Genomic DNA, 26545 nt, shown 5'->3' with positions numbered 1-26545 from the left:
GAAGGGAGCTTGAGATCTAAGTCCCACCCTCTGGGCTGGAAGCCTGGGGCCAGAGAGGGGAAGTGATTTCCTCAAGGTCACGCAGCAAAACAGCGCGCAGCCAGGGCCAAAGCCCAGGTGTCCACACCCACCCCACGCCCCCGCCATCTACTCCAGAACCTGGCCCCCAACAGCCCGGAGCTCTTGGGAGGGAGGAGGGCGTGGACCAGGTCTGGGCACCTGAATTTCGGGGTGAAAAGAGTGAGCCGAACTCTATAATCCCGTATCAGGGCACAAGCGGGCCTATTTCCTGAAGCCGGCGACCCAGGAGCCCAGCTGTGGGAGCCCCCCGCGTGGGGTCGCGGGGGCGGGGATGCCACGGGACGAAGGGGCACCCAGCTCCACATCCCGCGGGCTGGGACAGCACGTTGCGTGCGGTCCCTTTAAGAAAGTTCGCTAGGCGTGTTCATCAAAGTTTAAAAACTTGTGGGGAAAAGAAATAGGGAAAGATGAGAGAGAGAGAGAGAGAGAGAGAGACAACGAGGGAGAGAAGGGAAAAGCCCCGCCGGGGGCTAGCGCGCCGCGGCCCGGGCCGGGGCGAGTCCGCAGTGGGCGGCGGGGATTGGCTGCGCGTTCCCCCGGAGACCGCGAGGAGGGCGGGGGGCTGGCCCGGCCCCAGCTGAGGCCGGTTCCGGCCCCCGCCCCCCGCCACCGCCCGGCGCCCGCCCCCTCCCCCGGCGCCCGCCCCCCACCGCCGCCGCCGCCGCGGGCGCACTCGGCGGTCGCAGTGAAAAGGCGGAGGCGGCGGCCGCTCCGGCTCGGCTCCGGTTCCCAGTGCCTCCCCCGCCGCACCCCCTCCCCGCCTCCCGCACCCGCCAAACTTGATGTGACCCCAGCCCGACGCGGCGGCCGCCCCTCTCACCGCCCCGCGCGCCCCCCACCGCCACCCCGCCCCGCACCCCCGGAGCGCACCGCTCACCGCGCCCCCTCCCACCTCCTCGCCGGGGCCGGCGCCGCGCTCGCCCTCCGCATTCCCTTCCTCTCGTCACCCCCCCTCCCCCCCGCACCATGAGCAACCTGAAGCCGGACGACGAGCACAGCACCAGCACCGGCACGGGCTCGGGCTCCGGCGGCACCCTGGAGGAGGAGGTGGGTCTGCGGCCCCGGGACTTGTCGGGTGAAGTGCACGCGGAGGTGGGCGGGAGAGAGGGGCGCGGGGCCAGTCTGGCCATCGCTCCCGGAGCCTTCCCGCCGCTGCCCTTCGACCGGGGAGGAGCAGCCCGTGTCCGGCGGGCGGGGGCGTACGGCCTGGACTGCCCCGCCGGGCGGGCATTGTCTCCCCGCCCTCTCGGGCTCGGGGCGGGCCGCGCGCCGGCCGCGGTCCGTGCGTCCCGCGGTGGGCGAGCGGCGCCGCAGCCGCCCCCCGCCTGCTGCCCGCGTGTCCCTCCTGCTCACTCTCGGCCCGGCTCGCTGCCCTCTTCCCGGCGCTTCTCCCTCATGGCTGGGACTCCCGCCTCGGCTGGAAGGAACTGAGGGATTAGCACGGCGGGCGGGCGGCACAGTCCCATGCCCTCTCCACCCTGACCCCTCCCCGTGACCTTGGAGGCCCGGGCCAGCCGCCTGGCACCTTGGTTCACTAGAGCTGTAGTCGTGGCTGGTGGACGGGCTTCCCTCACGGCCCCAGAACCTGGGCTTTGGCAGAGAGGTCAGCTGGAAATTAATTAGTTGGGAAGGAGATGTCTAAAGACACTTTCCGGTCCTCCTCCCTTCGGTTTTGCCCTGGCAGCCAGGCTAGGAACCCAAAGCTGGCCTGGGTGGGATCCGCAAGTAGAAGCAGCATTATCTTGCCCACCGGCCATGTGCTAAGACGTGGGAGTAAGAGGCAGCTTCGTGGAATCTCCAGCAGCTGGGTGGTTAATGGGATCTCAGAATCGGGGAGGATGTTTAAGGGGTGAGGTGGTGGCTATGACTCTCAGTGAATGGAGACCAGGAGCTGGCGGGCAAAGACAAAAACTGGTGTAGAAAGGGGACAGGGTGTGCACCTCCCTTGAAGGGCCTCCCGCCTCTGCTGTGTCACTCCAGGGCTAAGAGACCCTTCCTGCCCCACCCTGGCATGCTCTTGCCCAGGAAACCAAGGACCAGTTATCCACCCTGAGCTCCCTTCCCCTTGGTCTGGGGGAGAAACCGCAGAGCCCCTTGGTGGGGGCTGGTGTTGCTACCTCCCTCCTTTCCAGGGGCATTGCCACTGGCCGTGCTATAGGTTTGGTGCAGAATGGCGGCAACGGCCCCACTGCTGGGCTGGGCTCCTCAAAGTGGGAGGGATGGTGGGAGGGTCACACTGCCAGCTCCCACTCTTAGCAATTCAGAGGCCTGCTGCCAGCCCCAGTCCACCAATGGCATGACATCTTGAGAATCTAGGTCTAGATTCTGCTCTTTTTTGGGGGATTGGAGGGATGGGGAAGGAATACACAACTCTTCACTCTGAAGGGTGGCAACGGAGGGCCTGACATCTGTCCACTAATGTGGTGTGGGCTTAAGTGTGGTGGAATTGTTTTGGCTCCTGATGGTCTTGTCCTCCTTGGACCTTGATGCCCATGGGCCCTTGGCGTTGGGGTCCTTATCCCCATCCTGACCCTACCTGGTTGTTCAGAATCTCCCCCTGAGAGTTGGGGGAGGGTGACAGGGTTGCTGGTGTGTGTGGAGTCCCTGCTTGGCCTTCTTGTGGGCTGAAACTGAGGGAGAGTAACTCTTCCGTGAAGCTGGACTCAGAATGCAGCTTCTGCTAGAGGGTTGGCTGAAGCAGGGATCTCACACTGCCCTCAGCCCACCACTTTGAAGTGGAAAGGGTGAACCATGTGGCCAGGCTAGTCTTGGAGAAAACTTAAGGTGTTGGTCACTTTTTTTAAGTGCCTTTTCTGAGAAAGGGCAGAATCCTCAAGAAGTGGAATCTTTGCTACTCCTTGGGGGTGGAGGTGGCCACATCACTGCAGTGGTTGAGGGAGTCAATGCAGCTGGTGTTGGTGGACAGCCCTGGGCTCCTGTTTATAGGTCTAAAACTAAGGGCTCTGGGATCTCATGGAGCCCAGTGTCTGGTCAGGTAAGCACAAGGATTGGCCCGTCCCCTGATTAGCCTTCTGCACAGTGAGTGGGCCAAGAGCTCTCTTGCTGGGATTCCATCTTGGATTGGTGGTTTGAGCTGGAATTGGACTCCTTTCCTTTAGCTTAGATAACCCCTAGGTGGTTCGTTCTGCAACCCCCAAGAGCCATCCCTTGGGGAATCTGCATTAGCAGTAGTGGTTTACTCTCATGGCTGATCTAGGCTGGCTCTTCCCAGCTGACTATTGGAGGTTAACTAAAGCAACCCTAGAAAACCAAGGAATCCTACTTGTCCACCATAAGACCTAAATTCCTAAAGGTGTTAGATCACTGGAGAAAACGGTGTATTTTCATGGTTCCAGGATGGGATTTCAGTGGGACTGCTGGGTTTTGTGTAGCCTTGACTCGAGACAACTGCTTAGCCTAGACTCTCCCTGGTTGTCCACCTTACACATGGGGGCTTCATCTATATCTTAAGCATTAGGTTCCTTTTCTGGAATAGGGTCAAGAATATAGGTCTGAAGGATCACAGACTGGCAGGTGAGAGGATTTGCCAGGAAGCGATGGAATGTTAAATACAGCAGTAGATAAAATAGGGATATCAGCAAGTGATAGTGGTGCTACTGAGAGGTTAGAGGTCAGCCCTCCCTGACATGTGGCTGAGTAGGAGGTTGTTAGACCTGTGGGGGGTGGGAAAGGCATTCCAAGAAGAGAGAATAGAATGTATAAAAGTGGAGGTTGATTGTGGAACTACATGGCTTGTTTGGGTGACTAACAGAAGTTTGCTGTGTTGCAGCATTATTGGGGGGCACATTATGATCATGCAAGCTTGGGGGGAAATTGGCATTTTTCTGCCTCTTGGGAAGGAGATGTGTTAGAAGCATTGATACCCTTTGAAAGCTAAGGAGAGCAATGAAGAATAAGGGGAGAGTCTGCAGGTGAAGAGCTAAGTATCATTTTCAAACTAGAAGCTGTACCCTACCCCAGGTAGGTCATGTCTGGTGCCCAAACTCTAGAAGGTGAGGTAACAAAGCACATGAACCCTGCTCAGGGCAGGCTTGCCTCCGATGCTGTGCAACCTCAGACCCAAGTGTGTCCTGTCTTAGTGATTTTTTTTTTTTTTTTTTAATACATCTTTATTGATTTCAGAGAGAGGAAGGGAGAGGGAGAGAATAGAAACATCAGTGATGAGAGAGTCATTGATCGGCTGCCTCCTGTATACCCGCGACTGGGGATTGAGCCTGCAACCTGGGCATGTGCCCTGACCAGGAATCTAACCATGATCTCCTGGATCCTAGATCAATGCTCAACCACTGAGCCACGCCCAGCTGGACATGTCTTAGTGATTCTTGAGGGATGGCTAGGTACGACAGTGTTTCTGGGGAGGAGTATGTGTAGTTTGAAAACATTCTATTTTGAAAATGGGGCCTTCACTTTTGTAATACAAGGTAATACTAAGTTATAGTAATTATTCATTGGGGGCCCCCTAAGGGGAGGGTAGTATTTGGAATCTTGGGGTGGGGGGTTGAGTTTCTAAGAGTTAAAGATGTTTTTTTGTCTGCCTAATGGTAAACTATAGAAAGACGGATTAATAGCAACTAAGGGGGTGACAGTGTGACGTGAGGGTGTTGGTCTCTTGCTGTCTTCCTACCCCCATCTTTGCTTGTCCACTGCTTTCACTATAGCTGGGCCAAGGCCTGGTACCCCTGGGTCCATCATGTGTCCTCCAGGGATCTCTGGGGAACCAGCCACACCCTGGCCTCTGACAGAACGGCCAGGGTTAGCACTCTGAGTGTGAAGGCATTCTGGATCCAGCATGTGACTTGGGAACCTCCCCTTTTTTTCCTCTGTCATCAAAAGCATTTCACAGATTCTGGGACTTCTTGGTCCTCTGCCTGCAGGCTTTTTTATTGGTTTAAGGGAAGGGAGGCATCTATGCTTCTGGGCTTTTACCTGGAAACAGGACCCAGGCAGGTGAATTCAGGCAGATTTCAGTAGGTCAGGCTCCTCTCCTTCCTGGGTGTTGTTGTGGATGTGTCCAGCCTCTGCTCAAATAACCTATGGGAGAGGCTCTCCTAATAATAGTAAGCCCATATATAGTGTTTGTGCCAGGCGTTGCTCTAAGCACTGTACCATTTGAACTCCTTCAACTCTTACCACAGCCCTGTGAATTACTTACATCATCATCACCATTTCATAAACGATCAGAGGTTAGATAACTCTCATGCAGCTAGTGAGTGGGTGAGTTGAGATTTGAACCCCGAGTTTGTTCTTCACCACACTATACCTGCTGTTCTGTTTTATATTAGGGTTTTTAGTGACTTGGAGGCAGGGGAAGAAAAAGTCCTGCAACTAAAGTTTCTGAAGCCTGAGCTTTGCGTGATGCCAGGGTCTCAGTAGAAGCTCAGAGACTGGCCCCAGGCTAATTCCCTTGGGTCTCGTGGCATCCTAAGATTGGTGAGGGGAGCTGTCAGCCCCTGCAGGAGGAGTATTTTATCACAGATATTGTTCAGAATTGCCATCTCGTGATGATAAAAAACAGACCGTCATTTTTATTTTTCAGTTCTTTACACACAGTGTGCTCCCTTGTGGACTGTACGGGGCTGCCTGCCTTTACACACCCCTTCGTACCCTGCTGCTGTAGGCATCTTCCCTAAGAAACCGTGCATGCTCTAAAGTCATTTTGGGGGGCCATTCTCTTGGGTCCCTTATCTCCTCCCCTGAACACAGACAGCCTAGCTAGTTTGCCCCAGTAAATCTTCTCAATCTCGTGTTTGGACATCTGACTTCTCATACTCATCTTCAGAGGGCAGCTGGCAACTGCTGTAGATAGAGGCAAGACATGAGCTTGCAGGGTGCTGAGCCTTTGCTCGCATGCTTTCCCCTGACCTCCAGGCAGTCCTGAGAGGCAAAGGAGAGGAGCCCTTCCTGCCTGCCCTGATGACCGAGCTCCTGGTCAGAGGTCTCCCACCTCTTGTTATTCAGAGCTGAAGGAGAGTGCTAGCGTTCCCCTGCCATCCCCTGACCCTGGCTGCCTCAGAAGGGTCCTTGCGTCCCTGGCAAAGCTGTGACGTTGTGGCAGAACCCATCGCTATACTTCAGAAACCTTGTTGAACTACAGACAAACCACGAAGCTTCATATGTCAGAACCCTGTCTGTCTCCGCAGGGACCAGTGCAGACTCCTTGCTTTCTGCAGTTTCTTCTGTTCTATCCTTGGATGGAAAGAATCCTTGGTTGTCTCCAAGTGTGCCAGGCTAGATAGGTGGCAGTATTGTTGGGTCCTCCTTTCCTGAAGAGTCAGTCCACTGGTGGATCCATCTGTGCTGGGGGCCTCTGGAGGATAGCTAGGGATGGGTGTAGTGGGAGGGTCTGCCTAGACCCATCTGCCATGGCCTTTAGTCATTTATGGCTGACTGAGCAGAAGCCTGTGCCTGTCACAAGTTATCAAGGCTGCCTGTATAGTTCTGAACAGGACTTGGACTCCCAGGGAGAAAGGGTAGGGCCTGACCTGGACCAGGCCATGGAATAAATATCTGTAGTGCCTGGCTTCTCTTGGGAAGAGCCAGCCTTCCCCTCCCCAAATGGGTCTTGGGCTTTTACTGGGGTGGGGGTTCAGGAAAGGTTACTGGAATAAGACCTGAGCCCATTTTTGAGAACCTCTATTGCCGTGAAGGCTGTGAAGAACTTCTGTCTAGACTGGGCCCTGTTCTTAACAGATAGTTGTGGCCCTATCCAGGCACAGCTGGGGAAAGAGGGATCCTGATGTATTTGTGACGGGAGTTCCAGATCAGAATGCAGCTTCCTCCCTGAACAGAGACCCTCTCCTAACAGGAGTGTTACATTAGAAAACATCTCTTGTCAGGCATCATCTGCCTCAGTCTGACAATGGGCCGTGTGGTGGGTTTCGTGCTGTGTGTTCCCAGGACGGTGTGTTTACGCTGAAATAATATCACGTGGGTTAAGGGTTGGAGGTATTGAAGCTGGGAGAGGGGTGTAAGGTCCCCCTAGGCCAAAGCTTTGAATCTGTAGGGTGGTGTGTGGCAGTGGTGACAACTGCAACCCTGTCAGGTCAGGGGTAGGCAATAGATCTGCATTGGCTGACCACACAGCACCAGGAAGGATGGGAGGTGTATGGACAGAAAGGAGGGAGCCTCACTCTGAGTTGCTTCTGAAAAACTTTCTGGAACCAAATGGAAAGCAGGTGCCTGGTCATAGCACTGAGTCTGCATAGCACAGTTCATGCTGTTTGGTCTAGTTCCCTAAATGAGGTGTAGGCTGGTGCTAACAACAGGCTTTGACCAGGTGTGCTGCCAAGACAGTAAGCCTTTTCCTGGGGCTAGAAGTATCTTGGGCTGTGAGATCCGAAGCCTTCTTATTGAACACTTCATACATGCCAGCCCTGTCCCTCTCTTTAGAGAACTTATCACGCCAGCTTGGTTCCCCACCCCTATACACACGCACAGTCACAGTCTTGGACACATTGCAGGCTATGGGGGAAGAGCCCCAACTTCCCAGGCAACTTGGACTTGATCCATAGCTCTGATCCCCAGCTCTTCCACTGGCTGGCCAGGCACCTAATCCCTGAGCTGGTTTCCCCATCTGTGAAATAGGCCAATACCGCTCTGCCTATCACATCAAAGGACTGCCAGACTCACATGCCAATGGAAAGCGTGAAAAAACTGGAAACCACAAAGTGCTGCCCAGATGGGGCTGAGAGCCAAGCCCTGATAATATGTGATTTGGAGCTGGAATTAGCAGGGGCAAGCAAAACATGGGAACAGACCCTAAGCCTGGGACTTCACACCAGATCAGGCTGTGAAGGCATTGCCAGCGTCCCAGCCCAGAGCTCCTCCAAGGAAGCAAGGGAAGTACTGGTTCTGGGAGTGTGTGCGGCTAGGTTCCCATCCTCTGCCTGACTGTATCCGCTTGCTCTTTATTCCTACGCTGTTTGTTCAGCCCTTATAAGTCCCGGATCTGTGGGCCATGTCGCCACATTCCATCCACCTCTCGTCAAGTGGCCTCACTCAGAGGGACTTCTTTCCCCAGGGAGGGGTAAGAGCGACCTGCTGGTGCCAAGGCTAAGCATGGGACCCAGGCAGAACCCAGTCCCTACATACATACACGAAAGAAAAATCCTGGCCACAAGATCCCTGCATGGGAGGGTGTAACTGCTCTGAGCTTTCTGTTAGGCAACCCCAATATTGCTCCTGCAGAGACCCCTCTCAAACCTCCAGGTCCAGCTTGGCCCAGGGCCTGGCTTCTTATTTCTGCTCTCTTACCCTCTCGTTCTCTAACCCCTTCTTCACCACTTTGTCTTGTGGGCAGAAGGAAAGTGTTTAATCTCTGAGCAGATGAGGACACTTCCTGCTCCCCTGGTATCTCAGAAGGTGGAGTGTGAAGGACCCTAAGGCAAGTCCACCCCTCTCCCTTATTGCTGAGGCAGAGGAGGAGGGCCACAAAGCCACCTGCCTGGCTGACAATTGGTTTGAGGCTCTTTTTCTTTTGTGTCCATGTCTGGTCAGCAGTTTGCTGAGCAAGAGGCTGAACCTGAGTCCCCTGTCTTGGTTCTCAGTGGGATCGCTTTCCCTTGGAGAAGCCAGAGCAGAGCTGAGTGTGATGATGGCTGGTAGAAATTCAGAAAGTATCTTAATATCAGGAAAGCCATAAGCTGTATGTAATGCAGGCTGCAGTTCATAAACCCCCATGGACTGGCTGGTGGGGGTGGGGTGGCCTGGTTCAGGCTTCCTGGGGCTACGTGTGCCCCGTTGTCCTGTCCTGGGTATCCGAGGGGCCCTGCTATAGCTTACCACCCCCACCTCCCCTAGTGAGTGGGACACAAGGCTACCCCTCAGTTGCTGGGAGTTGACAGTCTGTTTTCCCTTTGACCTGCCTATAACTAACTCTATTTAGGACTAATCATGGGACCATCTAGTGGGACCCCCAATCAACCTTCTGTTTCTGCCCTCATAACTCAGAAACTGAAAGCCCCCTACCTGTTCCTGGGTGCCCAAGGCTGACCCCACTGGGGTCTGAGTGGGTTGGGGGTATGAAATCATCATGTGCAAAAGAGCTTTGACTTGTAAGCACCTGGGGACCCTGGGTCTGCTTCTGACATGCTCGGTGACTGCGAGCAACTCACTGGACTCCAGGGCCTTGGTTTCCTCTTCTAAAAATAAGGTTTCTTCCAGCTCAAATATTCTGCATTTCAGTTGCTGCGGAGGGCTGGGAGCTGGGGAAGGATGTGGGAGGGGCTTATGAGAGGCTTGTTTTTCCCTTTTTGGATTCCACCCCCCTTCCCTAAGTGGTGTTTTCCATCCAGATGACACCAGGAGAGCTCACACTGAGCAACCAGTGGGCGGGGATTTGAAGCAAGCACATTGCTTGAACATTTTGATGGAGTGGACAGTTGAAACAGTTTTTGCTTTCCAGACTGAATTCTAACTTTCAGCGATGCTAAGGGATTCTTGCAAACAATCTTCAAATATTGTCTTTATCTCTTTGGTAGAATGTTTTTATTGACTGGAGTCAGGTGTCCTGAGTCCCTCTTTCCCTGAATCCCAGCCTTGTGAGACAAGGATTTGCCTGGAAGGCAAGAGTCTGTTTTCCAGGGGAGAGTTCCTGGTAGACCTGTGGCATTGATTTGGGAGTGGGGTTGGGGAAGCGTGGGGAGTGGCCCTGATGTTTTCCTGCCTCAGCATCCTTTGTGGAGAAAGGTTCATCCCCCAGGCAGGTGAACCTGAAGTCCAGGCTGCTGTCCTGGAGATCACCAGGCTGGGGTAGGAAGAAGGCTGTGGTTTTCCTTCAGAGTCAGAGGATAAGAGGGTCTCATGTCCAGGGGCATACCACTGTTTCTGAAAGCCGTGTTTACCCTTTCCATCTCTAATCAAAGCTGGAACTTATGGAGCCTGTCCTCTGGGCCACAGTCCTCTACTGCTGCCCTTCACTGAGAAGTTGAGTGTTTCATGTCCAGTATGAAGAAGGTTTTTTGTGCCGAAAGGTTGGGACAAGTTAGAGCTACAGAGCCCTCAGCATCAGTCCCGTCCCTCCCCTTGCAGAGGAGGGCACACACCTGGTGAGAGGACAGTGGCCAGACCCCAGCCTGGCCTCTGGCTGAGTGTGGGGTCCTCTTCACTGGGGAGGGAGGGCTCCGAGGCCCCACTGACCCCACACACCAGTCCTGTTCCACATAGGGCCTTTGCTCAGCTGCTGTCCTCTGTGTAGAACACCCACCCCCTCCTCCTCCCCTGCCAGCCCCCTTCCCTTAGTTCCTATAGGGCCCTCTGTGTGTGCCCTGGGGAGCAGGGAGACCTGTGCAGCCACTGTTGAGGAAGCTGGCTTGGGGACACCTGAATGACAGGTCTGCCCATTGGATTGTGCAGAGCCAAGAGGGATGTCCCCCTGGGCAGACAGAGATTGATCGATGTCCTGTCTGAAAGCTCTGTCCACAGAAGCCTGAATCTGTGCTCTGAGGCTCATGTCCTGGGTGTGTATCACCTTGCTCCTGAAGGCTTTTGTTTGATTTCTTTCTTTTTTTTTTCTTTTTTTTAATCTTCACCTGAGGATATGTTTTCCATTGCTTTTCAGAGAGAGTGGAAGAGAGAGAGAGACAAACATCAATGTGAGAGTGACACATCGATAGGTTGCCTCCCCCGCACACCCAGACCAGGGCTGGGGATCGAGCCTGCAACCTAGGTATGTGCCCTTGACTGGAATTGGGCCTGGGATCCTTCAGTCCAAGGGCTGACACTCTAACCACCGAGCCAAACTAGCTAGGGTTTGATTTCATTTTTATCTGAAGATCTTTAAACAGATTTCAGTTTGTCTGATAGAAGAACATCACTGGCACATAGATGTGAATGTGTTTGTCAGAGCCCCTTCTTCCTACTTCTCTTTTCCCTGTAAAAAGTGAACTCTTACCTCTGGGCTGGGGAGGGTTACTGGGAGGAGAGGAAAACCTAGACACCTGCAGTTTCCCCTTCCTGTCACGAAGGAAGGGACTGGGTAACCCCGGGAGCCTGGGTCCTCTGTCTTGCTGGGATTAGAAAGTATGGTTGAGAGGCTCCTTCTAAACTGTTCTTATGGGAGGGGACATCCCCACCCCAGGGGCCTCAAGAACAAGACTGAGCATGGGGACCACCCCTTCCTGTGCCTCTCAGGTACTATCCCTCTCTGCCCCTCCCCTGGAGCACTAGGAGTGAGATTCAAGGGCCACCGATGGAGGAGGTGAGGAGTGGTCAAGAGGTGATTTGGAACCCTTAGGCACTCTACGTCCAGCGCCAGCTGGAGGGAAAGAGCCCAGGAACACACAGCAAAGACCCGGACAACCCCAGGAAGTCTGCTACCAGTGATAGCCTGTGGCCTTAGCAGAAGGGATTGGACCTTCCCCCACCCCCTTGCTCCCAGCAACTTCAGAGGAAGACGGGCAGCAGGACTTACATAAGGAAAGAGCTGCCTCAGGAGCCCCCAAAGCCTTGCTGGATGGGGACCCAGTTGTGCTCAAAAGGTCATTTGGTTCCTCTAGGCAGGCCTGGTGCTGGCTGGGACCTCCAGCAAGGCTGTGTCTACTCCTGGCTGCCATGAGGACCACACAGCCATGTCTGCTGTGTCCTGTATGGTGGGACAGCTCTCTGTCCAAGTTCTTTGTCCGTATTGAATCTGGTGCTTCCAGTGGGTTCCATCTGAAGAGTTGTTCCTCAACAGGTTTCTTCCCTCACTGACTTCTAAGGATTCTCCATTTCTCTCCCAACACCCACTCTACCCCATTGCAAACATATCTTCCGATTGTGCTCAGGACATGGCTGTGGTCTTGCACCGTCTGCTTGTACTTGCCATTGAAGATGGCCATTTAAAAAGGGCTGCGGTTGCTTCCACGTTTCAGGGTGGAAAAGAGATAATCCTCTGGGTTGTGTGGATACTTCTGGAGAAAGGGTGAGTGTATGGAAGGAGAAGGGCCAGGGAAATATGTTTAGTGATTTCTAATAGCCTGGGATTGTGGAAACGGCCCCTTATGCTACCTTCAAATACTGAAAACATTTTTGTGTTGAATTCTTATAATAAATTTGTGGAATAGGCAGGACTTGGGTTCTATGGTTGATCTTTCCATCTTGGCATCAACCAGCTGTTGGTATCTGTACCCACCTTTTTTTTTTTTTTAATTCTCACCAGAGGATATTTTTTTCCATTGCTTTTCAGAGTGAGTGGAAGGGAGGGGGAGAGAGAGAGAGAGAAAGAGCGCCCAACATGGATGTGAGACAGACACATTGATTGGTTGCCTCCCACACATGCCCCAACTAGGGCCTGCAACCGAGGTACGTGCCCTTGGCTGGAATTGAACCCGAGACCCTTCAGTGCACACGGCCGACTCTGTAACCACTGGGCCAAACTGGCTAGGGCTGCACCCACCTCTTTATGAATGTTGGGCCCTGTGAGGCTGGCACCAGCAACTGGCATGGGAGGTGGTCTCTAATGCTGGCCTGGGACGCAGGACTCGTTGGCCAGACCTTGGAGAAGTAACTGCATGTCTCTGTCCCTGCAGTCCCTAAAGGAGCCTGACTGTGCAGTTAGCTTGCTTTGTCACCTTCCTGTTCTGAGCCTCAACTTCCTCATCTGTAAAATGAGGGTGTTGAACTAGCTCATCTCCATTGTGCCTTCACCTCAAATATTACCTCCCCGGGAAAGAGGAAAAAAGAATCCAGTGACCGCCTAAGATCGCCTCACCCATGTGGCCAGCTCCATACCGACCAGACCCAAGCTAGCCTCACTAGGCACTTATAAATAAATGGCTCGTGGTACCTGATAGGTGAGGTTTTGTGCAGGTAACCACTGTGAGTACAGGAGCCCTAAGTGAGTGAATGCACCTTTTGTTGAGCCTCCCATGTGCCAGGCATAAAGTGAGGTGCACTCTTCCTCCTGGAGGTAGATGGTGTCCATGTTGTACAAACAAAGAAAAAGATTCAGAGACATGAGGCATCTTCACCAAGCCAAGCCTTAAGCTGGGTGCCAGCAGCGGCCTAACTAAAGCCTGTGGCTTTTGCCATTTATGGCGTTACTCTGCCATGCTGGGCCACATCTGTCTTGGGCTGGGAGTTTCTTTGGGAGGACCGAGGCGCATGGAGATGGTGGAGGTCCAAATGCTGAGGCCTGACTCTAGGTACTTTGGAAGATAGGAAAGTTCTGAGACTTGGCTGCCTTCTCTAGGGTTTTATAGAGTCCAGGTGAGGGATAAGCTCAGATGGGTGGAAACAATACAAGGCAGGGGGTCCTAAGGGCCCCTGTAGGACTTCAGAGGAAGGAAGGGGAAGTGAGGAAATAGAGGGATGTGAAGGATTGGTGCCCTTCACTTAAGGAAGGAGGGAGGGATGTCCTGAGAGCGCAGGCAGCTACCTTTGATGCATCTGGAGCTTGTTTGGGGGCCTGGAGGAGATGGGGCTGCGGCAGGAGCAGAGGGAGTTGGAAGCAGAAAGGCAGATGGGTGGGCTCTAGAGCCTCTTGTCCTCTCACCGTGTAGCCAAGCTCAGCTTCCCTCTACCCAGTTTCTTGTTCTGTCCCCATCGCTCCAACTTGGCTGTCATCCTAAACGAGTCCGTAAGGAAGGGACTGGCTCCTGAATGGATATGTGGCAATACTTTACCCACCCATGAGGCCAGTGAGGCCGCCCATGTGCCACTCCATCTGTCCCCACAGCTGGATGAATTGCTGGTGGAACAGATGACTGAGTCAGGGTGCCTGGGTCTTACCCAGCCCTGCTCCTTGGTGAACTAAGCTGCATGAGCCCTTTTTGGGCCTCAGTTTCCCGGTCTGCACAGAGGGATAGGCAGCAGGCCCGTCATCTGCAAGGGTGGCTAAGATCAAGTAAGAACTAGAGGGAGTAATAAGCCAGGTTTCCTGTGACTTAACCTCCCAGACTTTGATCACAGCAAAGGGTCTGTGACCTGGCAGACGGGGAGCCCACCACCTCACCGGTAACCGCGTCGGCCTCCGTTTGTTTCCTGAAAGGTGGCCAAGGACAGGATAGGAGCGAGCTTGTAGCCTTGTGAACACTTCAGAACCTAAAGATGGAAACCAGAAGAAAAGGCTGGAAACATCTGGCCCAGGGGAAGGCTGGAAACCAGGATCTGAGCTGGGAATGCGGGGAAAGATTCCCTATCCTCCCCCTCCCCCACCCAAACAGGAAACTTTATGCTGAGAACTTGCTATTTAAGGGGCCTCCAGGGAGGTCTGGCCAGAAAGGAGCCTTTTGACGAAGGGTTTAAAATTAGCCGGGGTGAAATGGGTGGTCCCTGGGGAGAACTGAGGCAGAGGTTTCTGTGGGGTGGCTCTGGTTCAGCCTCTTTGACCTAAACCATATTCCCTGTCCCAGGGAGGAAGGAGAAGTAGTGATCCAGGTCTACCCAGCAGGGCCCTGGCTCGCTTGCACTCTTTCAGCCCATCTTGGGAGCAGGCTGGGTGCTCAAGTCCTGGTACCCAGAAGCAAGTTTCATCTCTACCAGCCCAGATGAGTCCCAGGTCTGCTGCCTTTCAGGAAAGGCTGCGTGACCCGAGCAGGTCAGGGAATTTAAAGGCCCTTCCATCAAAGGGCAGAGTGTAGCAGATGGTTGCCCTCTGGAGTCCAGGGGCTCGGTTGAACCCACCCTGGAGCCTTGGCTGTCCAGTTTCTCCCAGGTGCTTCTGGGAACAGGCAGCACTTGAATACTGTGTATCCAGGGATGCAGAGCTGCGGGGCTGTGACATGTACTGAACCTTCACCCCAGGCCTGGGAGCAGAGGCATATCTGGGTAGGGAAAATGTGACTAAAAGGGAACAGAGTGCCTTAAATGGCAAGGGCATGCTTCTTGGCAAAAACTCATGTGAGTGAAGAAGCCAGTCCTTACCCATTTTTTATCAGGCATGGGCTGGGAGTTTTCTGGTGGGGGTGGCGACACTGGGTACCAGCAGCTATCCATGCTGGTTTCCTTAGACATCTGGCTCTGTTGAGAGGGTGTGTGTGTGTGTGTGTGTGTGTGTGTGTGTGTGTGTTGGGTGTAACTTTGCCTGGCTGCCCCAGGTTCCCGATTCAATCCATTGTCTATAAAAAGGCTGTTGGCTGGATCCCACCGGCTATCACGCAGTTCAGGAAGTCAGGTTTGGCCTGAGTCACAGGACGGACATCTGGTGTCTAGACCTGGCTTCACCACCAACTTATAACCATGTTGAGGACAAGTCTTGTAACTTAAAGCATCATCTGCCTCACTTGAAGCTGGCAAGATCCTGCTCATTCTTCAAAACCCAGCATAATTGTTCCATCTCTGACTCCTTACCCAGGTCTCTTATTCAGTAAACATTTATACCAGCTCCATACTAGAAGCTGGGCATAGAGGCAAGAATACAACACATTCCCTGCCATGGAAGAGCTTACATCTGGCATCAGAAGCAATTACCAGGAGATGGATATGAAAGTGGTGGGCCCTCTGTTGAAATGGCTCCAGGGTGTAGCATAGGACTTGTGTTCCATTTACATCTTTGCCTCTCCGCTAAACCAGATGGAACCTCTCAATGTGGGGTCCGTGGGTATCTGCTGAAAAATATATACATTTTGTGCATTTTTTTGGTGTGGAGGGGAGACACCATAGCATGCTTCAGATATCAGAGGGGTCCTTGATCAGAAAAAGGATCCGTGATCTGTGCACTTAGGAAATCTCTTCCTGCGGGTGTTTGATAGCAGATAGTCTTGCTTAGCAGGTGCTTATTGAGTGCCACCCGCAGGATGAACCTGGAGAAAGGAAAGTGTACAGGAAGGGCTTTGAAAAGTTAAATGCTAGGAACCTCTGAGTGTTCATTTGCCTCGAAATACCGCATTCCTTCCTAAACTCTGGAAAGATTCCAGTTCCTTTCTGAAAGAAGGACCATCATCCCTGCCCTTCTTTCAGTCTGGCCCTGACCACTGTGGTCTCTGTCTCCAGGTCCGGACACTGTTCGTCAGTGGCCTTCCTGTGGACATTAAACCTAGAGAACTTTACCTGCTCTTCAGGCCGTTCAAGGTGAGTCTGGGCCCAGCCACCCACGGGCAGAGCCTAGGATGAAGGTGAAGCATCAGAAATGAATCTCTGACCTGGGCTGGGCAGCAGGAAGACGTAGGACACTGTATCAGAAACTGTGATCACAGCCCTGGCGCTCTCTCTGGTTCTGTTCATTCACATGTTACTTTCTGTTGATCGCTTAGCCCTTCTGAGCCTCTTTCCTCATCTGTAAAGTGGGGACATGGAGAATCTCTGTAGATTTTGCTGTCTGAGTAATCTTTGAGATTCAGTGTAGCCTTTTCAATTTGTAGATGAGAGAACTTAAAAAGGTAAGTGTGCATCTGGATCACAAGCTAGTGGAACAAATGGGAATTTACGTGTGAAATGATGGCTACTATCCCTGGTGCTCCTCCATGTGATACAGAATGCAGGACAGAGGGGCGCCCAACAGTGGTAGAGGGCGGAGTGGGCTGACTTTGGGGGGAGAAGAGTATGAGGATGATACAGGAGAGCAGTGGGGAGAAAAGATGGGGCAGGAGTGGCTGGTACAGCACAGCAGTGGCTCTCACCTTCCGTGTTAATGACTGCCTCTCTCTGCAGGGGTACGAAGGGTCCCTAATCAAGCTCACGTCAAGACAGGTAATTTCTCTCCAAGGTTTTTCTACCTCCTAGCCCATCCCAACCCCTGAGCTTGGAATGAAGTCTGTTGCCTTTTCCTCAATCTTTTTTTTTCCCCCCAAGTGTATCTTTATTGGTGAAAGTATTATAGATGTCCCCCCCCCCCTTATTTTTCCCCATTGACTTTTTCTACCTCGGCCTTTTCCTCTATCCTGAGGCATTTTTGGTAGCTGAGACCTGCTGTCTGTATCCCGTTTCTTTCCTGGGCTGACAAAACAGTGGCCTCCACAGGTCCCTTCTTACCAGTCAGCTCCTGGTCCTCCATCTCTCTTGACTCTTGAGAAGCCACAGCCTTGCCCTGAGGCTGAGGACCATAGAAGTGGTGGCTGTGCTGGGGGCCATATGAGGTCTGGACTGAACCTTGGCAAAATGAAGTTGGAGAAGTTCAGTCTGTTTCCCCTTGATCGAATCTGAAACCTCCCCATGCACTTGATATATTAGAGTCCCCTTCCTAGAATATCACTGGAACTTACTCTTAATTACCTGCATGCATAAAAAAAGGACTTTTACTGGAAGGGTGGGATAAAGCTCTGTTGGCATCATTTCCCACAATGTGGTACCTGGGTGGGAGTCTTGGTGCATAAGAATCTTCTTCTTTTCCAGCTGAACATAGGAGGGACAGGCAAGAGTTGCTTTTTGTTATTTTGAGGTTTTTTTGTTGTAGTTGTTTTGTTTTTGCGGGGGAGATGGAATGCTGGGAGAGATGCAAGGGTGTTCTCTTTTTTTCCTACTAGCCTGTTGGTTTTGTGATCTTTGACAGCCGGGCAGGAGCAGAAGCAGCCAAGAATGCACTGAACGTGAGTAGATGGAGAACAGGTCTTTCTCTGACCCCCAGGCCCCCAGGCAAAGTGGGGGCCTTGTTCTGTCTTCTGCAAACCTTCCCCCACTTCTTGCCCAAGAAAGGGGCCCACAGATGTACCTTATTCCCCAGCCACCCTGGGGCAGAGTCCTGGGCTGTGCTGTCTTCGCCCCATGTGTGCAAGTCTTTTGGGCAAGGTCCTTTTGGGGCCCTTCTTTACCCACTGCAGTGGACCAGGCTGGTTCTACAGAGTAAAGTCTTTCCATCCTTTCCTTCCGGTATAGGGTATTCGCTTTGATCCCGAGAACCCGCAGACCCTGAGGCTAGAGTTTGCCAAAGCCAACACCAAGATGGCCAAGAACAAGCTAATGGCTACACCAAACCCCACCAGCGCTCACCCCGCCCTAGGAGCACACTTCATTGCACGGGACCCCTGTGAGTGGCGCTCAGAGCTGCAGTCTGCTGCCCTTGCACTTGGCCTGAGCTGGGGCCCCCCGTTTTGTGGCAGACATTGAGATTCTCATTGGGGGACTAGTCCGCCTGCACACCCCCTTTTGCAGGAGGCTGCTTGCATCCACGGTTTCATGCTTCCGTCCTGCCCTGCAGCCTTTGTTGGACCTCAGACAGACCGAGCCCGTGAGCCATCAGACTTGCCCAACTTCCCAAAGCCGTCTCTGATTTCTCTTGGTTGAGATGGGCGGAGGCCCATCTGAGAGCTTCTCAAAGCTGAAAACATGCTCACCGTGCGAGGCCAAGCTAATGGCTTCTTTCCCTGGTCTTGAGGAGAGTCTGGCTTGAGTGGGGAGCTTATACTTCAGCCATAGTGCTGGGTCCCCTTCTCTCTTTGGAATGGGGTGGCAGGAAGGGAGAACAGGTTCTGACGATGGGGGCTATTGTCTCCTCTGTAGATGACCTGATGGGGACTGCTCTGATCCCCACATCCCCAGAGGCCTGGGCCCCCTACCCTCTGTACACCACAGAGCTGACCCCATCTATCTCACACGCTGCATTCACCTACCCAGCTGCCACTGCTGCTGCCGCCGCCGCCCTGCATGCTCAGGTAAGCTCTCCTTCGGGGGGAGATGCAGGCAGGGGGAGAGGGAACGCTCTAGGTGGCCAGACTTTGTACCTCCCTGGCCTCTGGACCCCGCATGTCTCCGGAGCTCAGCAGAACTGCTGTCTCCCATGACATGCCTTTAGAATTTGGGCTCTGACAGAGAGGAGGGAGAGGACAAGCTGTGAGGCCACACTGAGGATTCGAGGCAGAGTCCAGAGAGACCCAGCCATGGTTCCACCACCTCCTGACCACCCACGGCCCCCACTGCACTCCCTGCGGCGACAGAATCACTAATCAGATCCCAGCCCAAGTGTGGTTTCGCGAGCCTGCTGCCTCCCTCTGCCGCCTCCTGTCTTTACAAACTTGAGAAAGCTCTTAAAGAGTGCTGTGCCTTGATTTTTTTTTTTTTTTTTAGTCATCTGGAAAAGGAGAATATATTATCTGCCTCCGGATTGAGAGGTGCTAGAACTGTACTTGGGACAAGTGTCCCGAGTGCTCAGCGAGTGTGCCTGTTTTCAGGAAGCCTGGGTGCTCTGCCTCCTGAACCTGCGCTGGGGCAGGAAGGAAGACACGAGCACATGTAGGAGAGTCAGGGAGGGTAGAGCTGCCCAGGAGGGCACTCTGCTCACTGAGGGCCATGCCAGGTGCTCAAGAGGCAGACAAGCAGATGGTCAGGTACCGGCCCATTCCTGTGAGCCAGTGACAGGTAGCCAACTGCCGGCTGTGTGAGCGGCACTGCCAGGTAGCACAGGAGGGCCGAGGAGCAGGGGTGAGCTCACCTCAGCCTGATTAGTGGGGGAAAGGGACCTGGCCGGGCGTGCTGTGCTGTTGAGGGAGAGGACAGAGGCTGCCCGACTTGGCCAGGGCAGTAGAAGGGGATGGGGAGGAAAAGGAAATGAGAAGCCAGGAAGGGAGAGTTCACAGGAACTAGAAGCTGCAGTGGGAGGAGTCGGGTGTGCTGGCCAAGGGCTAAGTTCTTGCTCATCCCTGTCCTTTGGAGGGCTTAGTGACTTCTGGGCTGCCCAACTCCAGGGTGGAAGGTTCAGATCCTAGGGCTGCTACCCTAGCAAACTGTTTTCCCCAGGGGGTAGTAATTTTCCCTGGCCACAGCAACTTGAGGTTGTACCGAGGGCAAAAGTATGGGTAAACTTGGCACTATTCCCCAGCTGCACGGCGCACACAGCTGGAAAACTGATTGGGGTAGGAAGGTGGTAAAGATCCTCCCTCAAGGGAAGTGTTGGGTATTTACCACAAACCAGGTTCTGTTGGGGGGCATGGAGCAGTTAGCAGGGAACACTGTCCCTGTCGTCTCTGACCTGGCACAGTGTGGAAGGTGGGCAGGAACACAGTATGTGGGGAGTTAAACTGCTGGGGTCCTCAGCTCTGGTCCCAGCTTTGCCACCAGTTAGCTACCTGATCTTCAACAGGTGGCTACACCTCTGGGTCTCTGTCTTCATCTGTAAAATGAGAGGGTTGGACAAGACCAGGTGAAAGGTTCTGCTTCATCTGCCCTGAGATGCTAGGCCGTGACTGTGACAAGGCAGAGGTTGGGAGCCAGGGACAGTGAGTGTGTCAAATTAATAAGGAGAGGTGACTTTGCCCTTCTTGGGATGGCCCCCCAGCTGGCTGGGAGTGCCGCGGTGCCACCTGCCCCTGAGGGCTATAGAAGTGCCGGTTATCATGGCTGTTATTTAATATCATCATTGTCTGGTTTCCTCCTCCTGCTTCCCTCTGAGGCTGGAGGCCTCATCATGCCTGAGTTCCGGTCGTCTGGCCTCCCAGGGAAGGAAATGAAGGCCACAAAGGATAGTGGCATTTTGGGGGAGGGAGATAACGACAAGAGATTGGTCCAGGTAGTAACTAGCTCTGTCCCCGCTCCTCACTCTCTGGAAAGCCGTGTTCTCAACGCTAAAACATGTTGTTCAGATCAAATGCAGTAACAGGCATGAGAGCGTTTTCCAAATAGTAGTATTTTTTCATTTCCTTTCCAGAGCCCCCTCCCTGCACCTTCCACAGTGCTGCCCAGAAGTGGAGGTTGAAAATGCCTAAATAAAGGAAGTGGACAGTGTTGGTCCTAAGGGGGTTATTCTGAACCCAGAGGACCAACAAAACTGAGTTTCTCTGTGCCTGCGGGCAAGGAGGTGGCAGCTAAGACCAGAGGGGATGAAAAGCAGTCCTTCCTTTACCCAGATGGGCACGCCCCAACTGCATGCCCTTTGCAGGTAGCTCAGCCAGAGCCATAGGGACCCCACCTGCAGGAAGGGGCTAGGAGACGTTCACCCCACTCTGTCTTGGCACAAGGCCATCTTGTTCGACCTTCTGACCCTCTTGATGGAATCTTTTCCTTTAAGAGGGTGGGACATGCAAGAGATGTGGGTGTCAGAGGCACACTGGGGTCTGTCCCATAAAGATAGTAGCCTAAAAGCAGGGATGCTCCATGTCCTCTTGTGTCCCAGGGTCCTCCCAGACTGGACTTCGTTTTTTATTTCACTGTGGCTCCCCCCACCCCTCCTTAAACTGGCTCAGCCACTTATTGATGACCTTAAAATTACATGCGCTCCCTTGCCTCTGTTTTCTTTTTTTTTTTTTTAAATATATCTTTATTGATTTCAGAGAGAGGAAAGGCGAGGGAGAGAGAGAGATAGAAACATCAATGATGAGAGAGTAATTGATCGGGCCCGCAACCCGAGCATGTGCCCTGACCGGGAATCGAACCCCGATTGCCTGGATCCTAGGTCGACGCTCAACCGCTGAACCACGCCCAGCCGGGCTGTTTTCTTTTTTTTGAAAAATATATCTTTATTGATTTCAGAGAGAGGAAAAGAGAGGGTGAGAGAGAGAGAAACATCAATGGTGAGAGAGTCATTGATCGGCTGCCTCCTGCACTCCCCCGGCTTTTTTCTTATCTGTATAATGGAATGGTGAAAGCATCAACTTCATAGGGTTTTATGTGAATTAAATTAACTTAGTCCATGAAAACTACTTAGAACAGCACTTGGCACATGCTAAGGGTTTCATAAGCGTTAGCTATTAGAGGTCTGCATTTATGGGGAGGTAAATGGGCCGGTTCATTTCTTTTTTCCCTTTGGCTAATCATCCTGCTCCCCAGAAAACGGCTACTTTTAGTCCTTAGACTTGGTAGGTAGTTGGGTGCAGGTGTATAACTAAATCCATAGATAGGAATCTTTTACAAAAGTTGCTATATACACATTCAATAATTTTAAAACTTAAACATCAGGACATTTGTCCACATCAGTAAATGTAGTTCTCCATTCTCGAGGCCTGGCCAGCCCACCGTTGTGTAAGTGTGCCCAGCTCCCTGTAGGCCTTAAGTAGGTTGTTTACACAAGTCTCTGCTCCTGATAGGCTGTGCGGCAATGGACACCCCTGTTCACACCTCTCTGGGCACCTGTCCTAGTTTTCCTTGTCATAAGTTCCTAGAAATGTTATAAGGTCAAAGTGTAGACTTGCCCGTCTGGGTTAAGTAAGACCGAGTATTACTTTACTTTCTCGTGAGTGAGGCTCTGTATTTATTGGCTATTTATATTTCCTCATGTGGATTCATTCCTTTGTCCACTTCTTGGCATATCTTCTCAGTCAGTCCCAAGGTGTGAGAGAACACTGAGTTCATGCCCCCTCTTGTTTTAATGCTGGTCCTCTTGGAGCCTGGTTCATTCTAGTATCCATGGGCTTGTCCCTGTGGGTAGCCTCTCCAGACCCCAAGTCCCCTGTGAGCAACGAGAGGCCCTGAGAAGGGACTAGCCACCCGCTCCCTGATGTGTTGGCTCTGAGCCCTGGGCCTGGGGGGTCTCTTATTCTGAGCTGGGACAGGAATGGACCATGCTTCTCTAGAGATTTTTTTTTTTAAACCTCATCCAAAGATACGTTTATTGATTTTAGAGAGAGAGGAAGGGAGAAAGAGAGAGAAAAACATCGATCAGTTGCCCCCCATACGCTCCCTGACTGGATTGAAACTGCTATCTAGGAGTGTGCCCTGACCGGGAATCAAACCCGCAGCCTTTTGGTGTACAGGACAATGCTCCAACCAACTGAGCCACCCGGCCGAGGCTGGACCGTGCTGCTTTTTTTAAACTCTTATTTATTATATATCTTTATTGATTTCAGAGAGAGGAAAGAAGAGGGAGAGAGAGAGAGAAACACCAATGATGAGTGAGTCATTGGGGATCGAGCCCTCAACCTGGGCATGTACCTGCCTGGGAATCGATCCTTGATCTCCTGTATCCTAGGTCGATGCTCAACCGCCGAGCCACGCTCGGCCAACCATGGACCGGGCTTCTTTAGAGGACCCGGACCGCCACCCTATGCTAGTGTCTGAGGGAAGCGGAAATGCAGCCACTCAAGAACATTTGGTCCACTTTAGAGGAACAGCTGTCTGGAGCTCAGAAATGGGGTCTTTCCTCCACTTCCTCCCCAAGAAGGCAGCCAACTCATCTCAGGCTAAGGGGGAAAGTGCTGCTTTGGAGGCAGGAATTCCGGCGCTTGTGGGGAGAGTGTGGGGCCGGATGAGGCGGACTCTCTGAGGGAGCCCTTACGCAGCTGCAGGAGGCCTCGGCTTCCCAGTGGTGCAAGAGGGCCAGTGGGAGGCCTCCAGAGTCCCTCCCACTCTCACCCGATGTCCCCTCCTCCAGCCCTGCAGGGCACCCAGCTCGCAGGCACTTCCAGCTGGAGGCTGGGTGAAGGGCGGTGGTCAGGGCCTATCGAGATTCCCTGAGCTGGACCACAGGCTTCTCTGGTAGCAGTGGTGTTGGTTTCCCTGTCCTTGTAGACTGAGCTCTAGTGTCCGACTGAGAGGGCATCCATGCTCAGCAAAGGGGAGGAGAGGCTTCCTCCCACTCAGCTGTCAGCCAGGGAGGGAGGGAGGGAACCGCTTCCAGATGTTTAGGAGGCAGGAAAGAAGGTCTGCTGCCCCTGAGGCTGGACAGCTCAAAGGCTAGAAGAGCCTTCTGACCCTTTCCGCGTGGTGTGGGGCTTGATCAAGGCAATTCTAGCAGCCTGGGGACAACTGTGTCCTGGTGACAGCAGTGCCACATGTCTGGAGCCCAGAGAAGATCCTGGCATTGGTCAGGTGACCTAAGACTTTGCCCTGCAACATGCCATATGCCAAGATCCTGGCATCTTAGGGTGACTAGCCCCTGACTTCCTACTGAGCGCTGGTGGTCAGAGTCCTGCACTATACAAAACAGCACCCAGCATTTGGAGGGGACATAGGAGCACGTTCTCAGGAAGCTTCCATCAGCCCCCACATGACCTGACATTGCTTGATATCTTTTCCGCTTCCCCAGGAGGCAGGGATCCCAGGTGGCCAAGTGGGTAACTGGGTCTGACTGCTGCAGCTGTAAGGGACTTTTCTGTGTGCCCAGCTGCTACTCGTGTCTGCATCGGCTCTCATGTGCTATTCCTTCCTTTCCTAAGGGAATCCTGGGCTCCCATCTCGGCAATCTCCCCCTCACTCAGGGTCCTGTAATGCCCTGCCCCCACCCTCACCCAGGCAGCCAGGGTCAGGCTGGGGTAGATGTCCTGCCTGTGACTGGGGCAGGTGGCTCTCCCTGCAATCTTGGCTTGGCCCCCAGCACGGCTTACCATCCAGATGACCAGTGCATGGGGAAGGGGGTGCTTGTCATTTCCTGACCAGTCTCTGGGAATCCTGCTTTGGGGCTACTGTGCTGTGGGGCCTTCTGGCAAATGCTGGGGCTTCTGTAGGTGCCAGGCTCCCACTCGAGTGCTCAGCTGGTAGGTTACAAATCTCTAGACTTAGGTGGGTGGTAATGGAGGGAACAGGAGGGGGAGAGAGGTGGAAATAGGGAAGACGTTAGCAGTTGGGTCTCGCCCATGGCTTCCTTACAGAATCACACAAGGGCAGGAAAGTGCCTGGAGTCCTTAACCCTTGGAGAACTCACTGACTGTGCTTTCTAATGTGTGCTCACGGTCTGCCTCACTACTTAGGGCTGCCTTGACTTGTAGCTGGATGAGGACAGATTGAGATGCTGAGTAAAAATTCATTGGGTTTATTCTCCTGCTGAGAATTCTGCACTCTCCCAGTAAAGGGTAAAGGGCAGATCGTTGGCACTGGTGCCTCTGGCTGCCAAGACTCCCATCTGGTGCAACCTGGCACCTTCCAGTCGGGTTTAGTGGAGTGTAAAACACGATAACCATTCTCTCCTTTGAACCTTCACCCTGCAGAGGAGGCAGGTCAGGGGTACTCTCCCATTTTCAGGATGAAGAAACTGATGCCTAGGAGTGAGTAACTGGCCAACACCTTCCTGTCAATGACAGAACCAGGCCTCCAACAGGGACACAGAAGGCCATGTTTACAGGGCTCCCTGTGAGCGGAAGGGACTGCATGGCTAGATCCTGACGTTGGCTTCTCTTCTCGCAGGTGCGCTGGTACCCTTCCTCTGACACCACCCAGCAAGGATGGAAATACCGTCAGTTCTGTTAGTTCTTCAGTAAGTGCTGGCCCAGGGGTCCAGGTTGAGTGTCCTAGACCCGGGCTTCCCGCAGGGTCCTGGTCCCCCCTCACTGAACCCAAGAGCCAGCTGAGGCGGGGCCTCCACCTGAGCTTGTGCACTGGGTACTCTGGCTGGTTTTCCCCCTTTTCCTCCCACCCTGTCACCCACCCCTGCCATCTGTCTTGCAGACTCCTCACAAGGGGAAGGCCTGGGTTTAGCTCCTAGCCCCAGACCTCTGCTCACGGCCACCTCTCTCCGCTCCCTCCAGGTCTTGTTACCACAGCCTGAAGCCCCTGCCCCCCGCTGGGGAGGAAGCTGCCCAGAGCTTCCACTGTCCCCAAGCGGCCTGTGGAGAGCTGCTGCTTTCCTCCAAAGACTGTGAATTTTAAGCCTGACTCAGTGGACTGCTTCCTGTTTCCTTTCTCTCCTCTTCCTCAGCCCTGTCCTGCCCCAGAGCCCTTCTCCAAGGCCTCCCAGGAGGAGTCGGGGGCCTTCTCGCTGGGACACCCACACCCAGCTCGCAGGCCTCACTGGGACCGAGCAAGGCCCCACCTCCGGTCCAGACTTGCTTTTGTAGCTTCACCTCAGAGAAACAAGGCGTTTGATTTTGCATGTTTTCTGGCATGAATTAAGACACTTAAACTTGTGTATATGTGAGTGTACAGTTTGTTCTCACATTGTGTCACCATAGCAACAGGTCCTGGCCTTTAATGGTTCATCATTCCTGGTCCCGCTCTCCACACCCCTCCCCTGCACCCACCCTGCTTCGGTGAGGCCCAAGCCCTGCAGCCAGTTCCACTGCCCTACACACTTCCCAGCTGAACAGCAGCGACCCCCCAACAAAGAGAGTTTCCTTTTTTACTTTGAATCAGGGTCCTCCGCTTCCTTCCTCAGATGGGCCAACAACTGTTCAGAACACCCCTTCTCTGCCCGTTTTGCTCACCTCTCCACAGCACACCCCACCCCTGCCATTGCTCCTCTTTCTTTCCAAACTGAAACCAACCAAAAAGTGAAAGTATTTTTGTACCCTGTGTAACAAAATATTTATGCATCATAAAGGATTTTTCATGTGTGTGTGCAATTAATTATTGAAGAGACCTTGTTCGCCCTGTCAGATGAGTTTAATGTTTAGTTTGAGGCATGAAGAAGAAAAGGGTTTCCATTCTCCAGCCATGAGCCTTTGTGTCAGGCGTTAGTTTAAGAAAAATGAAGGGAAAATTGTGCAATTTTTTTGTTTCGTGAGCACATCAGTGCTTTGCCTTTGGCCACAGCTGTGGCTGTCTTGCCGTTTTCAGATTTGGGAGACGAGGTGGCTGTTGTAATTGCTGATCCTGTGAGAATGTGAAACTGGATGATAAATGAAATGCAAAATAAAAAATCATCCAAAGTAACTGCTCTCTGACCTTTGCTTCTATGGGATGTAGCCTGCTATTGGGCAGGAATAACTAGAGGACAGAGGAGAATTCAGGG

The 26545-nt window shown here is 53.2% G+C and overlaps 1 protein-coding gene and 1 long non-coding RNA gene across 4 annotated transcripts in view; one reads left to right on the top strand and one right to left on the bottom strand.

Annotated features, from left to right (window-relative positions):
- LOC308549273 overlaps positions 1 to 1235 on the bottom strand; it is a 28744-nt gene extending 27509 nt beyond the window's left edge. The window contains exon 1 of one of the 2 annotated variants that reach the window (XR_013997746.1): positions 1057 to 1235. This is a non-coding gene — a long non-coding RNA (uncharacterized lncRNA). The remainder of the gene's footprint in view (positions 1 to 1056) is intronic. The other variant, XR_013997747.1, reaches the window with a different exon arrangement.
- Positions 747 to 26464, top strand: RBPMS2 (RNA binding protein, mRNA processing factor 2). 2 transcript variants are annotated; one of them, XM_081121741.1, is made up of 8 exons: positions 747 to 1128; positions 16015 to 16092; positions 16672 to 16710; positions 17484 to 17546; positions 17833 to 17983; positions 18457 to 18608; positions 25003 to 25072; positions 25514 to 26464. In XM_081121741.1, the coding sequence occupies exons 1-7, from the start codon at positions 1048 to 1050 to the stop codon at positions 25063 to 25065; spliced, it is 627 nt and encodes a 208-aa protein (XP_080977867.1). In that variant the 5' UTR covers positions 747 to 1047; the 3' UTR covers positions 25066 to 25072; positions 25514 to 26464. The 2 variants fall into 2 exon arrangements, with proteins under 2 accessions (XP_080977867.1, XP_080977866.1); XM_081121740.1 differs by having other exon boundaries at positions 25344 to 26464.
- Positions 26465 to 26545: the final 81 nt, after the last annotated feature.

The sequence above is a fragment of the Miniopterus schreibersii genome, assembly GCF_964146895.1.
Source record: "Miniopterus schreibersii genome assembly, chromosome: 1".
NCBI classification, from domain to species: domain Eukaryota; kingdom Metazoa; phylum Chordata; class Mammalia; order Chiroptera; family Miniopteridae; genus Miniopterus; species Miniopterus schreibersii.
The sequence above is the reverse complement of the archived record's forward strand: the minus strand, read 5'-3'. Positions and strand labels throughout refer to the sequence as shown.

What these genes read in the sequence shown, in the direction of transcription:
- RBPMS2 (XM_081121741.1), top strand. Translation starts at nt 1,048, where the DNA reads ATGAGCAACCTGAAGCCGGACGACGAGCACAGCACCAGCACCGGCACG. An exon ending in GCGGCACCCTGGAGGAGGAG is followed by an intron (nt 1,129 to 16,014) that starts GTGGGTCTGCGG and finishes CTCTGTCTCCAG; the next exon opens with GTCCGGACACTGTTCGTCAG. An exon ending in CAGCCAAGAATGCACTGAAC is followed by an intron (nt 17,547 to 17,832) that starts GTGAGTAGATGG and finishes CTTCCGGTATAG; the next exon opens with GGTATTCGCTTTGATCCCGA.